We start from the raw sequence: 18386 nt of genomic DNA, 5'->3' as shown, positions 1-18386 counted from the left end.
TGCTCAAAATATTTTGGTTAATGTTTTGATTAATATTTTGGATAATGTTTGAGGAATGCTTTGTATTAAAATATACGCATTTCTTGCAAAAGACGTTGAGTAGAGGTCGCAAAAGAGATGCATGACAAAGGAGCATTACATTGTCCAAAAGCGAGTAAAAAGTCAAGGTAATGCTCATCGTTATCTCTGGCTACCGTGGAGTGGTTTACCATGACTACGTTCGACAGGGTCAAACGATCAATAAGGACATGTGGTAATCTTAAGTCGTCTTCCGTCCGCTACCACCGGATTCCATGGATTCTTACTACAAGGTGTCGCCACATTCTATCATGACTGTGACTGATATTTCGGACAAATACGGATACGGATTTAATCATTTGTGACTTTTTTGTTTTTGAAACTAAAGAATCTGATTCGGGGACTCTTAGCGCTGTAGCTAAATATATAAGTCTGCAACACCCTTCGATCCGTCTTTTGCACTGCTGTATACATATGTACATATAATCTGAAATACATACATTAGTAAATATTTTACAAGCAAAAAATATGTAATCAGCGTTTAAATGACAGGTAGTCCCCTCTCAGCAGTTCATTTGAAATTTTTTCAAACAAAAAAATATAATTTTTGAACGCCTAAGCGCCCTGAAGCATTTATTGAACGACCCTCCGATTACAGTTTTTCACTTAAACGCCATCGCTATTAACGCATGCCACACTGATTTACACAAATTAACACCGCAATGCGACATTTGTAGAATTTCTCCGAATATTTGGGTGCAACAATAATTTTATGTGACACGCACACATACACGTTTCACTCATATAAAAGTATATATACTTTAGTGAGCATTAGATAAACAAGAAGCCATGAAATTCCTTTGCAACAGACCATTTAGCGCTGTGGCATTTGCCGCAACTGAATACTCGACGAGCCGCAACTAATGCATGACGCGATGTGGAACAGTGCAACAGCARCAACAACAATGCATATTTATAAGAATTTTATTTGTGTTGCTTAGAATTAGAATAAACTGATACTGAATTATGTAAGCGCAAATGCAACAAAGTTAGAAAAGTGTCTGCCGCAACTTGCAACATGCACCTCTCGTACTTTAGTGGCCGGCTAGACCAGCGCTACATTGTTGTGTTCATGCTAATTTAAGGCCAATGTTTTGTGGACAGTTTGAATTGTTAATGAATTTCTGGGAGAATAGATTTTGAACAAAATTACAAAAACCTATTCTATTTCTTTCTTTTGTTGTTGTTGTAACGGGTACATAAGCCCCGATAAGTTAGTAAGCTTTACATAAGTTGTCATCGAGGTCATCCCAAGTAGGCCCAAGGTAGGCCCAGGAAACGCGTTGTTTCGAATGGGTTGGACCAAAGGGAGAGCGGTGTCAGATGAGTAGAGTTAATAAGGCATGCAATGAGTGGTGGTTTGTTGCCAAGTACACCATTCGCTGAGAGGGAGTCGATGAAAGAGTTAATGGCGGTCAGTGCATGTCTGAAGTTTGTTGCAAGCAAGTTCAGATCAGAGTCTGCATTTCACTGTATACAGGCGACCGTATTGGTGCGGTGTAATTAAAGGCAGGTCGGCCTTGGATGTTACTAACAACGTTTATTTGTCTTTTCTCCATGTGCTGCCGCCTAGCGTCTTGGAGATTTTGTTACGTCTCTGTACATTGGTAAAAATGGCGGTCGTGTAAGGAGTGAAGGAGCACAGACTGTCGAAAGTCACAACTAAAACCTTAGGGTGTCCAATAGTAGTCCGATATCAGCGGTTTCTACAAATAGATTACTTAATGGGTTAGAAAAGACGTGTGCAGAATTTCAAATTGATATCTCCAAAAGTGGGGGACAAATGACTGCCATCTACTCAGATTGTCAGCCTGATCAAGGAATAAGAATATATCAAAATAAGAGAAAATGTTGCCTAAGAGTTGTAAGCGCCGAAATGTCAAATAAAGGTCACCAAAAAGAAGCAGAAACGACCATCGTCACAGTCAGAGTTGAAAGCAGGTTTACTTGACACAGGAAAGCGGCTCAGTTAGATAAAAAAGCCCCAAACAGCATAAAAAGGATCAATTCGAGTATGCTTTGAGGACGTGCAGGATCGCCAAGATAACACGGTGTCGAAAGGACTCGTTGACCTAGTAACAGGGTACAACTGGCATCAAACGCGACCCGGATGGGCATTAGTAATGAAGATATATGGCAAGAAAGTAGGTATGAGAGAGATTGGAATCATGGTATCCAACCTTATCTAGAACTTGTCTTAGATGTCTAGGAGCTTCGCAGTTCAAGGGCCAAGATATAAAGTCACTCTAAAAGTTCGTAAATGCGTTAATGGCCAATGTGACGAATACTTCAGCTCATATTAAACTTAAGCTCCATCTGGCATTACCAAAGACCAGTAGATGTCTGGTGTGACAGCATGCCAGTGTAAGCTAATGTAATCTAAGAACTCTTAAAATTCGAAAACTTATGAAGCATCCTAAAGTTACAGAAAATCCCCTAGCTAAGATGTGAATAAATCCTTGGTACAAAGACCAAGTTGAAATATCACAAAATGATTTAGTTGAAATCTAGTTAAATTTAAGGGGATCGACCAAACATATACAAACTAAAGATTTTCTCAATGAAAAATTAGTAATCCAAAATAAATTGTTTGTACATGAGGACCATTTAAGTGAGTTTTTATTTCTAAAAAGTAAAGTTCTTTACAAAATACAATAAATATATATTTTCAACTTCAGCAATTCTGCGCGATGCGACTTTAATTTCGACTTAAAAGCAGCAACGCGGCGGCACACTCCGCGAACGACGTGCGCAATCGCAAAAGCAATTATTCGTATTGCGGCGACACAACCGACGCGGTCCGCCATTATAACGATCAGCTGGCGGCCGTGCTACAGGCGACATACCGTAATTAACTGCTGCTATAGCTTGAACTGGCGAGGAGCAGCGCATAGGTGAGGTTGCGCGCGTGGCACCACGTGGGCATGGCATACTATCGCCCGAACTATAGCCGCACTGTGGACTATTTGTACGCCCAACCGGTGGACAAGACTTGCTGCGATGCGGTATGGAATAAGTGCGCGCCGCAGCACGCACCATACTTTTGTTGTCGCTAAACATGTCATATGACACACTCTGTGACGCTTCAGCGATGCCCATGCCCGAGAATGTCAGCCAATAATCGGTGTAGTTGCGAAAATAAGGCGGTTGACCGGTATGTGGGCAGTTCTTCGGTGTGGATGCCATTGCGGGATTCGGGCAGAAAGTCGGTGTCGCACCGGCACCACCCGAACGGGGGCACACATTAAAAGTAACGTTACCGCGCTGTGGACTAGCGTTGAAGGTGCGATTACCGCCACGCGACACATTAAATGTTCCATTGGGGCACCTCGCTTGTGTAGCGGTACGAGCTTGCGCTACATTATAGGTGGCATTCGGCGCGCAACGCGATACATTATATGTGGCATTTGGTGTAGTACGTGTAACATTGTAAGTGGCATTGGGCGCGCAACGCTGTACATTGAAGGTAGCATTCGGCGCGCGTTGCGGTATATTGTAAGTGGCATTCGGCGCGTTACGCGGTACATTGTAGGTAGTGTTTGCTGCACAACTCGGTATATTGTAGGTGGCATTTGGCGCACAACTGGGTGCATTATAGGTAGCGTTCACGGCTTGCGGTCTGCATATATCATATGTGGCATTTGCACCACGTATCGCATTGTAGGTGGTATTCCCCGCCGCCGGGCATGCGTTGCTGTAGATGTCATTTGTAGCAAGTGGCATGTTATAGGTGGCATTACATGGCGCGCAGGCGTTGTATGTTGCATTCGGCGCACCAACGCGCTTTGGACTTCTGCTCGCATTCCGCGCGGCGCATGCATTATACGTTGCATTTGCCGCATTCAAATTGTAGGTGGCGTTCAAAGGCCGCGATTGTCTGACACAGTTTTGCTGGGATCTCCCAAAGCTGATTGGTGTGGCCGTAAATGTGGAGGGAAAATCTGGCGGCGTACATTGCGAGTCGTCGGGATGCATTTCATACATAGTCGAGCACATATTCGGCACTTGTGGCGATTCAAAACCGCCGTAACTACTAGAGCCACCGGTATCCGAGTATGGATACGAATCGGCGCTAGTATCCGCATACGCTTGCCTATGTTCGTATATAGATTCGATTTCGCTGACAGCGGTGCATAAAATATCCCAAATTGTGCGCCGGTTCGGTATTGCTCCTGTTCCACCGCCTCTTAAACGCTCCTTATGTTGCTCTTCGAGCAAAAAACGTTTCATCTCCGACAGCATCTCCCATTTCGCATATTGATTTTGTCGCTGTTCCTCTTCAAGATCTTCTTGCTGTGCTCGTTCCAGATGATACTCCAGTTCGTGTTTGGAGAGCGTAAATAGCTCTGACGGTGATAGTTTGAGTTTGCGCGCCCAAAAGAGTATTTCCCTTTTGGTTAGTTCGGAGAGATCGTCATCCTGCAGCGGATTCGGTTTTCGCGTACTTGTCGCAGCAGCAGCGGTGGATCTCATGTTCGACCTCCGTCCAATGAGCAACGCAATTTTGTCAGTTTTTCAAATTCAAATTTTTTGGGTGGTTTTGCTGCTTTTCACTGCAAATTTGTTTGTCTTGTGCTACACTTGAAATTTGGATGATATGTGTGTAAGTGACTTGTGGCATATGGTGTCTTAGCAAAATAAAAACAAATTTGAAAAACAAAATGGAAAAATGTCTAGTGTTCACAAGTTACATAATTTTTTTTTTCGAAATACTGGTAAATATTAGCGTACTACAAAAATTGCTTTTAAATGCAAAAACAATGACGTAGTAATTTAGGTATTCGTAAGAGCAGAAGAAATTCGCTAACCGTTATGGTCGAATAAGTGTAGAAAACTTAATTAACTTGTTGCCGCAACGGACAGTTAAAACGAAATACGGAGGCAATGACAATGTCTGCAGACGAAGGTACGTGGCATTGTATGCGTACAGGGTGGTTCAGATTGGCTTATATTTCTACTATGGGAATATTTGGAGCGTAGCGGGTCTTTGCTTTTGCTAATATGAAGAAAAGCAACGACCACCCAGTTCCGGTAAGCAAAATTAATTACTTTCGAGATTGGAAAGCAGTGCTCCCTCGTTTACAAGGTCGAAACGATTTGCAGGCTATAAAAAATAAAAAAACGTCTTGATATTCCATGCCTTAATTGAACTCAGCTATTGAAAGTGTTAACAGAAATACCGATGAAGCTATTCGTGATGATAATATTATATAAGACCAAATCCTTCACTAAGACTACTTTTAGGAAAGCCGAGTAAGCACGAAGAATAAAAGATTACTGAATCAAACTGTTAACACTTATACTGATGAACGATAACTCTCGTCGAATTAATATGAGATGAGCTCTTAGATAGCTTCAGTGCAATGATGAATACTGCAGAACATGTAGATTTACAGGGGTTAATACTGTCAATTTGAATTCAAGCGATAGAGACCTATACTCTCTGTGGTTGAACATGAGATCACTTCGAAGTCCCTTAAGACCATACATGACTAAAGTCATTTTGTGGAGAGCCGAGTTCCAGCGAAGAAATAACAATAACCAATTCAAAGCGTTAACACGAAGACATTAAATTAATTTCTGATAATATTGTTATATAAGCCCAAAACGATTACTAAGATCATTTGTGGAGAACCGAGTAAACTGGAAGAGGAAACGATTACCGAGCAACATATCGTGAGCTACAGCACAAACTGAGTCTTACATGAGTCCCATATTATGTACCACCCTTTACTTATATTTATGCATATACTTATATGTATTACGTCTGTAAGTGCAACTTCTTTCGCATTGGCGGCAACATTTATTGCTTGAATTTAATTATGATTGCAATTGGCTGGCGAAAAATAGTCAATGGCTAAGAGTCATGGACAAGTTCATGGCCACAAAGTGTTTGGTTTGGCAAGCGCTAAGCTTTATGCATTCACTAGTTGCTGTTGCTGCTGCTGTTTTTAACAACAACAACAAAATTGCTGCATTTGCTGCTGTTGTAATTGCTGTTGCAACCACTGTCGACGTCCACTCTGCGCTTCATTATCGTTATTGGTGTGCCGGTCGCCAGCAGCTGCCGTTTTGTTGTCTTTATAAATCGTAAATTGTAAACATCACCGCTTGTTGTTGCTTTAATTAACCATTTATAATTTACAAGTTCGAATGTATGCAAGCGAAGGTGCTGCTTGCAATAAATATTCAACAGGCCTCAAAGGCAGCGACCGATTGTAGCGCGGCATTGTTTACGATTTCAATTCGTTTTATTTTTTGTAGTCTTCTTGCTTTGCTTTGCTCTTTCCATTGTTTCATTATTGACATTGTAATTTTGACAGCTACTTGATTGGTGATTTTGTAAATAAATCAAATCGAACGAGATACAATTTATGAAATTTGTAATAGGTTTTTGTTTTTGCTGGGATTGTGGGAGCTTTAGTGGTTTCATCGGTACAATTTCTTAGGTGATTGTGGCGCTAGCTATACTAAATATCACGTGGGTAATATTCTTTGCTAAATACCATGAAGATATATTGTCAAATAAAAAGTAATCCATACAAGGACTAGATTTTGAACGTGCAGCTTGTAGGGCGGCTATATGATATAGTAGTCCGATCTGAATACTTTTCTCACAGATTATATATTTGCTTAGGAAAATTATTTGTGTGAAATTTCATGAAGATACCTTAATAAATAAAGAAGTTTTCCATACAAGAACTACATGTCGATCGAGCAGTTTGCATGCCAGCCATATCCTAAAGCTATCCAATGTCAGCGGTTTCGACAAACGAGTAAGTTCTTGCAGGGGAAAAACAATGTGCCAAATTTCAGATCGATATCTCAAAAACTGAGAGACTATATATAGATGGGCGAATAGATATGGCTAAATTGACTTAGGTCGCCACATTGATTATTTACTTTTTAGAGTCTCTAATTTAAAATACTTTGTGCAGGGTAAAAAACCAAATTGTCAGTAAGACACAATATTTGTGAGCTTTTGAAATAACTAATTTTTATTTACTTTTTTGAGTATTTTACGAGTATTTTATCTTTGGGTATACATCTGCTTATACGGATAATTAACATGTATTGCTGCACTTACCGACTGAGCTGATGACATAAGTCGCCGGCGGTTTCAGCACGCTACGCGCATAGGCGCCGCGTAGCACTTCCAGTGCGCATGGTTCGGCTGTCACCAATAGCATGCCGGGCGCCACATGACCGGCATATTTGAGCGCACGTGTTGCGGCGGTGAGTGGTGCATTCCACCAACATTGCGCGTTGGCGGCGAGAAAATTCTGAAAAAATACAGAAATAAGTAATAAACCGTTAGTATTAAATATATTTAAGTAAAGTTATTTGAAGAGTAAACTGTTGAGATGTAAAGGTTAAACATGTAGCTCAAACAGCTTTTCGTCCAAAGAAATTTTTTTAAATATTAGGTTGTCAAAAAAATCTTGCGGTATTTTCGCTAGTTGGCGCTGAGAGCGCGTAGTTCTAGTTTTATTCGTCGCATCGGATCATGCTATACCCTTTTGGAAAGCTCATTTCATGCGCTAACATGTGTTTGATTGATTGTTGTTTCTTTTAAGTCGTTCGTGAGTTATAGCATCGCAAACATGGAGCAAAATAAAGAGAAAATACGGCATATTATATAGTACTACTACGATAAAGGCAAATATGCATCTCAAGCCGCCAATAAAATTTGTGCAGTTTATGGACTCGATGCAACTTCCATTTCCACCGCACAACGATGGTTTCAGCATTTTCGTTCTGGTGTAGAGGTGGTCCAAGATGCGCCACGCTCCGGCAGGCCTGTCGTCGAAAATTGCGATAAAATCGCTGAATTGGTCGACAGTGACCGGCATAGTAGTAGCCGTAGCATTGGTCAAGATTTTGTGAACAATTGAAAATTCAATAAAGATACCGCAAAAATACCGCAAGACTTTTTTGACAACCTAATACATAAACTCCAAAGATGTTGATGGCGAGTTTATAGGCGTTAAGAGTTCATCTTACTTGCAATCTGTGTTTGAAAAACTTACTTTTAGACAATTTGAAGTTAGTAGACATAGTAATGCCTTGAGAAATTAAGGTGTCTCTGTTATAAGAGAGATTTCGCTTTCGATCTTCGTCATCTCTTTGACAGGCCTAAATTTGAGCTTTCGGGAATAGAATTTTGGCCAAAGCTAAAAGAGAAGCACAACGTGGGAGTTCACAAGCGATTAAGAATTGTATTCTCTTCGGATAAATCTGTGATCAAATTGAAATATATTTAGATTACTTCAGTTTAGCCTCCGCAAATCTTATCGCCATACTGACGAATACCGTACCACAAAACATGCAGATTTGCGGATGTCAGTATTGTCGATTTGGACTCAAGCGATAAAGAACTATACTTTCTGTGATTGAACATGAGATCACTTCGAAGTTCCTTAAGACTCTCCTTTCGCCATACTGACGAATACCGTAGAAGATAAAGATTTGCGGAGGTCAATACCGTCAGTTAAAGTTCAAGCGGTGGGACATGAGACCAGCTTGGAATTTTTTAGATTCCTTTAACCTGAATGCTGTGTACATAGAAGACCAATGTTCACGGAACTCAATACTGGAAATTTGAGTTCCAGCTATTGAGAACTATACTCTGTCTAATTGGACATGAGATCAGATCGAAGTCTTTTCAGGATTCCTTTGGCTTGTAGCCATGATTACCGTAGAAGACGAAAGTTTACCGTGATAAATACCGTAAATTGAAATTCCAGCGATTGAGAACTACACTTTTGATGGTTGATCATGAGTTCGAAGTCTTTTTAGAGTCCTTCAGCGCAGTAATGAATATCGTAGAACAAGAAGGTGTAAGGAGGTCAATGTATGAGATCAGTTCAAAGTCGATGAAGAATAGGAATGTCAATACTTGCGTGCTGGCTCACAGATCTCTTGTTTACGATTACAAATTCAAAATAAAATATTTTAGGACCAGGAACTTGGCAGTTTTTAGGCTTAAAAAAGGAAAACTTTTTAGAAGGTTATTGCCACTCGTGTTGCATTTAGTGGTAATAAGCTCATAGCAAACTAGATAATCGAGTGTGAATTGTAAATTGTTTATAAGTAATGGACGCTAACGACTGCATACGATTTGGTTGAATGGCTGAATCAACACTTTTCTCGCATCATTATGGGCAAAGTGGTGCACTTTTGGCAGTACTAAGGAGCATTTGTTGCCACAAGGGCTAAAAGAAATGACCCTGCAACGCTACGAGAAACACCTACTGATAACCCTAAATTATACGATTCACACCTACAGTGCGCAGTGAGCGCACCAAAGAAACGCTTGATGGATGGAAAGTGACACCTGAAGGCTAGCAGAAAACGACAGGACACGCCCCTTTAATGGCACAATGGCGCGAATAATAGGGATTCAAGCGGCAGTAAGACACACTCGCAGACACACAGATTGATACTTACACTGTAGCGACAGCTACCTTTTTTCCACAACTCATTGCTGACTGCTGTTTTGTTGCACGTGTTGCCAAAGGTCGCACACCGCAAATGTGGCACTGCTTGCTGGCCGCCACACTTGCAATGATTTAATGCGAAATTTCTTTATTCGTATCTGCGGTCAATCGGAAAGTTGGCAGGCTGGCGAAATGTGGTGGAAAATGTGGTAGCTGCAACATGCCACTGGGCCTGCTGCGGCTCTTGGTGTGACTGCGTGTGTTACTTGCCACAATCAGTGGCGTGCGATAAATCGCCAGTGCAACTGATAAATCATCGATGCCACATGATTGCTCGGCGCTGTGCCGCCAAATGCAAATTTTCGCTTTCCTCGGCTACTTGACGCCTCTCGGTTGGGAGTTGCAAGTTGTTAATTTTCGGTATTGCTGCAAAGCACCACTTGCTACCGCCGCCGTCGTCGACAGTCGCATTATTTAATAGCAACACTTAGCAGCGCATTAAGTGCAAGTAATCGCTGGCCATTCGCTGGCAGCGCTAGTGTTGAATGCGGCACGTTGCCACCGCGCTTGCTGTATGCTGTCGCTGCTGTTTTGCAAATTTATTTACAAGCTCATTGCTGTTGTTGTTGGAGCTGCTGCTGCTGTGTCGGCCACTGTGGCTGTGTTGCTCATTTGGCTTTGCAATTTGTTCGGGTTTTTTCTGGTGCGGCGTGGCATTAGTCTTGTGTTTAGTCTTTAGCGCTTAATGTGCCAAGACACTGCAAATGCTTGCAACAACAAAAGCAGCAACAATCATCACAATCAGTTTCGCACACTCTTCCATTTGGTATTTAATAATGTTGCAGTTGCATTCATTTAAGCGCGTTGCATGCAAAATTACACTTCTGCTTTTGTCTTTGCCGCGCTGCCACAGCATCAGCAGCAGCAACAACAAGTGCTGTTGCGCTTAATTTATGATAGCAGCACATAAATAACATTTTATTATCTGCTGCCATTAAAGGTTGCGCTAATTACAACAACGTGTGTGCAACACAATGAACCGCCTTGTGCCATGAATGTTGTGGATGTTGCGGCGCGTCTGGTCATTGCTACTACAACGCGCCGCGGCATGGCGGTTGTGTTACAGCTACCGCGATACTATAACACATGTGACTGCAACACATTTGCTTAGTCATGTAACCGAGTATGGTAATTAGTGCTTCCTATGGCTGAGCTCATAGCCGAGTGCTTAGTAAATTTTTTCAGGCCTCTCATGCCAAGGAAATGCCATTATGTGATTTAAAAATTTGATAATAGTATTTGAGAATGTTGTATATATTACTCATATATGCGAAAAGACCTCGGAAAGCTCAAATACCAACAAGGTTTGTAAACGAGGTTTCGAGTTTAGAAGATAGTTGGAGGACGGTTTCACAAATGGATCGGTTTTGCTCCACGTTTATTTTAGTGGATAATGGAGAGAAGTATCAAAGAAGACCCGACTGAACTCAACCGCCATTGCGCGCAACTGATGGATCTGTGCCCATCCCTATAAAGTATTTAATAGAATATTTCCCGGAAGGATCACCTTTGCGACCAACTCGTGTCGCACATGCGATAAATAGTTTCAAAATGAGACAACCACCGAAAACGATTTTTACGACAAAATTTCTTAAGCGCTGAAGCTCACTTTTGGTTGCGTGAGATAGGTTAATAAGTAAAGTTTTTGCATTTGGAGTGATGATAATCGACAAGCCATGGCTGAGATGCCGTTATATCTTCAAAATATATGCTCTATGGCAGAGGGAATCTTTGGTCCATATTTTTTCGAAAGTGAAACTAACCATAATGTTACAGTCGGTCCTCGAAGACGGCAGTGAAAGCATAACACCAGGAAATGGCAAACCCGATTCTTCAATCAATGGCGATAGTGCGGCTGTTCTATGGCTCGATCATGAAGAAGTTTGAATAGCAATTACTCCTCTGAAAAGCAGCTCTCCGAGCCGTTCGATATTAAACGAGGTTTCAGACAAACTGACTTCCTATCAACCGACTTCTTCAAACTACTCCTGGAGAAAATAATTCGAGCTGCAGAACTTTATCGAGCAGGTATAACATTCTTCCAGACTGGATAAGGAAGCAAAACAAATGGGTCTGGCAGTTAACCAGGGCAAAACGAAATATCTCCTGTTATCAAAGAAACAGTCATCGCACTCGCTGTTGATAGTCATAACTTCGAAGTTGTAGATAATTTCGTCTATCTTGGAAGCAGCTTTAGCAGCAACAACAATGTCATCCTGGAAATCCAACGCAGAATAACTCTTGCCAGCAGGTGCTACTTTGGACTGAGTAGGCAATTGAGAACTGGACGAACTAAGAACAAACTCTCCAAGCTAGTCATTATCCCTACCCTACCTTCTGAGGGAAGTAGAGGAAGACCAAACAGCGAAAAGAAATAACGACTCACGCGCTGTTGTAAACTCGGCTATAATCAAATGTGGAATTCAAGTAGCTGTATCGTTGAGACTAGTCTTGGATCGCTTGATTACAAGTTTTTGGCGCAAATATTTCGTAAAATATAGACATAAAAAGAAACTGCAGATTTGAGCTACACTTCAAGGGATTGAGAAAATTAGTTTTTATTAAATTTAGAGCAGGGTAAGAATTACCACCAACAACAGTAATTTTCAATGGATCAATGCGTTCATAAGCCGCATCTAATTTAACAAAGCTCGTCTGACATTGCAAAGATTTCGTATAAACTACAAAAAATCGTAATATACAAATGTACAAGTACGTTTTATGGCATTTTACGTGCACTTTACATTTCCCGTTGTACAAAAAAGGTTGCGTGTAAGCGTTTAATTCAGCTGACAAGGGCTTTTGCCTCGATGAATTTATGAACCGTAACGCCATATATTACACGTACAGCTGTATGGCATCAACCGCACAGCGGCAGCGCGCAGCGAAGACGCACAAAATACCGCTGCTTTCATATATTATATATGTCTACAAGTAAATATAGATACGCTCATATAATTGTATGTTGCCACTCAATCATCGGTGCCAACAAGATCGGCCAAGCTACCGCAGCACCCGCAAACGAGGCAGACAAAGCGTGCGAATATGGCGAAAGCAATGCTATATACTATGGCGCTACTTGCTTCCCCAATGTGTTGCTTGTGGGCCAAAAGATTGATGGTTCGTGTGTCAAACGCAGCGAGTGACTGGAAAATGAATAAAGCAATGTCAAAGCGACATGTTAAGGACGTTATTGGCGCCATTCTTTGTTGCTATTCACTTCAGCGAACGTTCAATGCTATGCATTACAGTTATACGAATTGCCATTCGCGTCGAACTTGGAAAATGTAAACAAAAAAATATTTCGAGAAACTAGTGATTTATTCTTGAAGTTGGCGGAAAATACTGAGGTTCACTTAAAAGTACTGGCATGTGATTATAGTTACTAGTGAAATGTTTCAGAATTTGGGTTATTTTATCTACAGGTATAGTTAAACATTTTGTATTTTCTCATTCCATAACCTAATAAGGAGAGTCGATTTGGCGCCGTTCGTAGCAACTCGTCTGACGTATAGAAGTCGAGTAGATCGGTGGAATCATAGGTCCATATTTCTTCAAAAATGTTGACGTTGAGAACGTAATCGTCAATGCAGTACGTTATCGCGCCGTGATAATCCAATATTTGATGCTTGTGATCTCGATGACATTTGGTTTCATATAGGCAGCGCCACTTCTTACACATCGAATCAATCAATGGAGTTATTGAGAGAACACTTCGGTGAGCGTCTTGGGTGGGCGTCTTCTTCTGTGTTGTTTCTTTAAAGTTTTTAAGGAAGTACTGCTCTTCGAATTGGATCATCCTATATAATGTAAATATTCCCTAAAAATTAAGTTATATTCGTTTGCATTCAACTGAATTGCGTACAATACTTTGTATATAATTATATTTTATAAAGTAATGTACTGTTAAATATATAAATTTGTAGATTATAACAATAGTCTCTTCATTACTCTTTTATTTATGGTATGCGTGCCTATTAATTTGCTAGTCAAAGTGTTGGCACACCCGGTCATTAAATATAATATATCTGATTTTGTTGTCTAGTGTGTTTCGCATCATTTGGACGTTTCTCACACACAAAAGATACAACATCAGAAGCATTCACAATAAATGAGCTGTCGTGTTTGCCATTGTGTTCATTTGTTGCCACTCAAATTATTGGCAACATGATGCACATGTGTCTTTTTATGAAAGACCCTGTCGGAAATAATTAAAAAAAAATTTTTTAATATGACAAAAAATTTGTTTTGTAGATTTTTCAAATTTCGCTACAAAAATATTTAAGATAATTTGTTTTCATTTACAAATTTCAACATGATCTGTAGGAAACAGATGGAGAAAATATAATTTTAATATACAAAGATTCATATTTCACAGACATAAACATATTTTGTGAGAACTGTTAGAAAATAATCGTATACAATATTCAATATACCCTGTAGAGAAAAGTTTTGAAAGAGAATTTTTTTTATAAAAAAAATTAAAATTTTTAACAAATATTATCTGTAAAAATAGTTCGGGAAAAAATATATTTCCCAATTGTGTATACAAATATATTTTTCAAAACGGACGGACCAATGACAAAAATTATTACAATTCATAATAAAAATTCTTCCATAATTCATTTAAGAACTCATACTAGGGTTATTTTTACTTTTATTACAGGTTTCCATAAAGCTTATGAGCAACCTGGTAAAGGAAAAAGGTAAAATTACGATACTTGCGAGGAAATATTGAAAATAATAAAAATTTTAAGCAAACTTTGTTTTTCGTACAGATTTTTTGGGAAGCATTAACGAATTGAAAGCAAACATGTGGTCCCGCTTTCACTGTAAGGGATCTTCTCTTGTCCGCCCAGCAAATTATTAAAACACCTGCTGAGAAAGGGTTTGAATTCTTTTATTGTTCTAAAATTTTTACGAAATAGTCCTTTCTTTTTTCCAACAAACCGTATTTCTTGGTTAAATTTTAACTTTAAGAAAGGCATTCGAGATAACTAGTGGATATATTTGGAAAGCTTTTCTTTTGGTAAACAGATATGAGACTGAAATCCTTAACATATGTTTTTCATGTGAGATTTGGAACGAAAGACTAATTTTTCCTCATTTCCAATTAGCTAAGGGTGGCTTTTGGAGCACGAAATATGAGATTTCGACGAGAAAATGTTTACTGAAGAGTTTAGAAATCCCTTTGCCTAATTAGAGTGTATGACAGACAGATGTAGCGTGTGGAATATGTATACAAAGAGAGTTAATTATGTGGCTCCCAGTATTATTACAAATAAAAAAAAAAAATTTGTGTTACACTCTAAATCTTAAACGCACTAACTTTAACAACCTGCTTTATGCTCTTAAAATTTTTGCTTTGAAAAATCAAATACATATTTATATGAAATATTATGGTATATAGAAACAATTCACAAATTTGTGGTTCATGCATTTTTCCTACTGGCCATTACTCACGGATGGATGTATTACATTTGTCTCGTTTTTTACAAATGTTGCAAGATCGTCAAAGCTACGGGTATGGCAAGTAGTAACACATTTTGCTTGTAAATTGTTTGTTTTGTTGTTGTATTTGCCTTGTCTTTTCGTAAAAATGTCAGTGTTCTTTTCGCAATGTGTGGACCGACTGCTGTGCTTGTTTGCTATTCTCTGCGTACGCTCAGCCATTGGCGCTTGTTACGCCAGCGGGTGTTGCCACATTTGCGGAGCGCAGTTATGAATGCGGAAAAACTTAATAACAAGGAAGAGGCCAGAATAAGAAAAGTAAGAACTGATTGATTTATTGCACGCTGTGAAGGTTGTAATGCATTAGAATGGCATTTGTTTTGGAAGCGAATGCCGTGAAGGTCATGCGTGAGGTCAAGGGTTATTGGCTTCAAGCGAAAGAATGCGGTCATTATGGTATTTGCGCTTCAAAGTGGAAGTGGAGTGTTTATGCGTGTGCATATTTAAACTTTTAGAGCTTCACTTACAGTTAAAAGTTGTCGGGAAAGTTCCAAGTCCAACATTCTTTCGTAATAAATTACGACAACTCCAAGACTCGCTCTAGACTTGATTGATATTCTAAATATGTATTTGTTTGAATATATATTCATATTTGTATGTATATATGTATATATGTATTCACTATTCTATGCTTTTCTGCTGGCGGACTATAATCAATCAGTCAATTAATCGCAAATGATATAATGACATTTCCTGTTACCGAAGATTAATGTGGCACAAGTGACTGTATATAAGTACTTATGCATGTACTTGTAGTATGGTGCTCCAGCTTTTGTGTCAGCAACAGCTTTGGCGAGCAATAACTCATTCATATATGAATATTATATGACTGTTATTACTATAACTTTTCTGCTTGTGACAGCATTCTGTGTTTTAATTTCCGGCAGCAAATTGTCAAATTCATCATAATTAAAAATGAGAGCGTTGCAATTGTTGCAACGATTAATTGCCTACATAAAAGAGTATAGTAAGGTATAGTGCATATTGGAAATGAAGTCCTAGAATAGCATAACTCAAATACCAATATTCTAAGCAATACAAATTTATGCGCTTATTGTAATGGAAAGCTATTTGTTTTGTGAAAATGTTGTCTTAAAAGGAAGTATTTGAAGTATATACTAATATTTTTATTACGATTTTTTAAAATATCTATATATTACATACATTGTGACAAAAAACCACCCGAAAATTGTACTTTGCTAAATTGGTAGAACTGTTCTTAATTTCTACGCCAAATATGAGCACGATCTGTCTACCAGTTTATTTACAACCGCTGCTGAAGTCGGTACACCTCAGTGGTGTGTTGCGATTTTTACAATGGATAAAAATATCGAACAAAGAAATTGTCTCAAATTTTGTACTTCCAACCAAATTTCGTGTGTAGAATCATGGGGAAAGTTGGAAAAGGCTTACGGTGTATTAGTTTTATCAAAAACACAAGCCTACGAGTGGTAAAAAGCCTTCAAAGACGGTCGAAAGATCGTTGACGACATGCCTCGTTCTGGTCGACCTTCGACATCTTTTCCTTCACTTTTTTAATATTTTCATCAGTTGAAGATGTCGAAGGTCGAACGTGGTTGAAAATCGTAAAACATGGGTTAGAGAGATGGTAAAAGAGATCTTCCGCGAGTTCGTTCGAATGATTTTGGTGGATATTTTGCGTATGAAACGCGTTCTTAGTCGAATCGTCCCGATAAAGTTGAATTTTTTGCAAAAAGAGTACGATTGTTACCGAATTTAAAGCCAAACATGTAATGAATACCATCGATTCACCAGATTAGGTTCCGTGTGAATTTTTCTTGTAACGCAAAATTGTCGCCCCGTAGAATCTGTTTTCAGTCGATCGAAGAGATAAAATAAAATTCGCTGAGCCATCCCAAAAAGTGCTTTTGAAAAGTGTTTCGAGGACTGGAAATGTCGTTGGTATAAGTGTCTTGAACGTGGCAAAATAAATATTAATGAGTAATTAAATATTTAGCATTTTATTTACAATTTCCGGGTACTTTGTATGTATTGCGATTTTTAAATATTTTATAAATGAATTTGAGAAAAACACACCAAATTTCCAAATTATTTTGATAGTGCAGATAAAATTTTATTCAACTTATTCACTCTAACCTGACAGAAAGGCAAACACAGCTCTAGAAAAACAAACATTTTGTTTGTTGCTCTGGATATCTTCACAAATTTTGATGTTTCAAGTGTCCACATTTCGACCTTAATTCATGGATATTCTCTTATTTTTAAGGTATAATATTTTGATAAATAATGGCTTGTTAGTAATAGAAATTTAGTTTTCAATTATGGAGTGCACACCTTGTTCGAGCATTCAAGCGTCAAGTGATTCTATTCTCAGGCTTCTTACCGAAAATAAGAGAAAAATTAGGAGACACATTTTAAGGTTTTAGTAAAAGTCTAACGGGGCAGTATTTAAATTATTGTTTATAAAATATCCTGTTTTACTCAATTGAAATTTGTTTTTTTTTTTTTTAAAAGTAATTTTCATGGACCACTCAGAAACAAACTCGCCAAATATCCAGATATTCATCTAACATTGGATATGAATGTATCAAAATGAACTCAGTGACTTCAAGTCAGGAAACATAAAATATTTTTTTTATGAGTTGAACGTGGAAGAATACTGTTTTAGTGACAGTTGTAGAAAATTTCCGAACCTTCAGCTTATATTAGTATGGATAAGCTGAAAGTTGGCCACTACATACCAGTGTTATGACTATTCCGGAAAGTGTAGCTTGGAAAAGTTGAGAGTTAATAGTGGAAATTTTCCTAGATGATCTAAAAGTACCTACTAATGAAGCAATTGCTCCAAATATGCTGACAAACTTTAAGATTCAAAAAGCAAATATGAATATCAAGTTAGAATATAGTCGCAATCATTTGTACACATTTTCGGATATATTAAATGATTAATGAAAAACAGAGAGAGTTAATTCTCTAAAGACTAAAAGTGATGAACGAAAGGTATCAAGGTTGATCGTATCGTCACAAGATGGCATATTACTGATGATTCTTTTTCAATACATCAAATATTTTTAAGACATCTAAGTACATCTGCCAAATTTAAATTCCCTAGCAGGAACTAAATTTGCAGAAATTACTAAAGTTTTGAACGGAAACGAAAAGTTAAGTAAGTGCTTCTATCGGGTGATTTTTTAAGAGCTTGATAACTTTTTWAAAAAAAAAAACGCATAAAATTTGCAAAATCTCATCGGTTCTTTATTTGAAACGTTAGATTGGTTCATGACATTTACTTTTTGAAGATAATTTCATTTAAAT

The 18386-nt window shown here is 38.6% G+C and overlaps 2 protein-coding genes across 2 annotated transcripts in view; both read right to left on the bottom strand.

Moving 5' to 3' along the window:
* The window catches only part of LOC108968469 (probable serine/threonine-protein kinase DDB_G0267686), a 127657-nt gene that overhangs the window by 50736 nt on the left and 58535 nt on the right, over nt 1–18386 (bottom strand). The window contains exon 2 of the mRNA XM_018932520.1: nt 7166–7361. Within this exon, the coding sequence (XP_018788065.1) occupies nt 7166–7361 (196 nt within the window). The remainder of the gene's footprint in view (nt 1–7165; nt 7362–18386) is intronic.
* Nucleotides 2690–4695, bottom strand: LOC108968470. The gene has a single exon (XM_018932521.1). It carries the CDS (start codon nt 4549–4551, stop codon nt 2788–2790), a length of 1764 nt encoding a protein of 587 aa, XP_018788066.1. The 5' UTR covers nt 4552–4695; the 3' UTR covers nt 2690–2787.

Source organism: Bactrocera latifrons, unplaced genomic scaffold, assembly GCF_001853355.1.
Source record: "Bactrocera latifrons isolate USDA-ARS-PBARC rearing strain unplaced genomic scaffold, ASM185335v1 scaffold_217, whole genome shotgun sequence".
Lineage (NCBI taxonomy): Eukaryota > Metazoa > Arthropoda > Insecta > Diptera > Tephritidae > Bactrocera > Bactrocera latifrons.
Note: the sequence above shows the minus strand (reverse complement) of the source record. Positions and strands in the feature narration are given on the sequence as shown.

Coding starts and splice junctions, on each gene's coding strand:
- LOC108968470 (XM_018932521.1), bottom strand. CDS start 4,551: ATGAGATCCACCGCTGCTGCTGCGACAAGTACGCGAAAACCGAATCCG.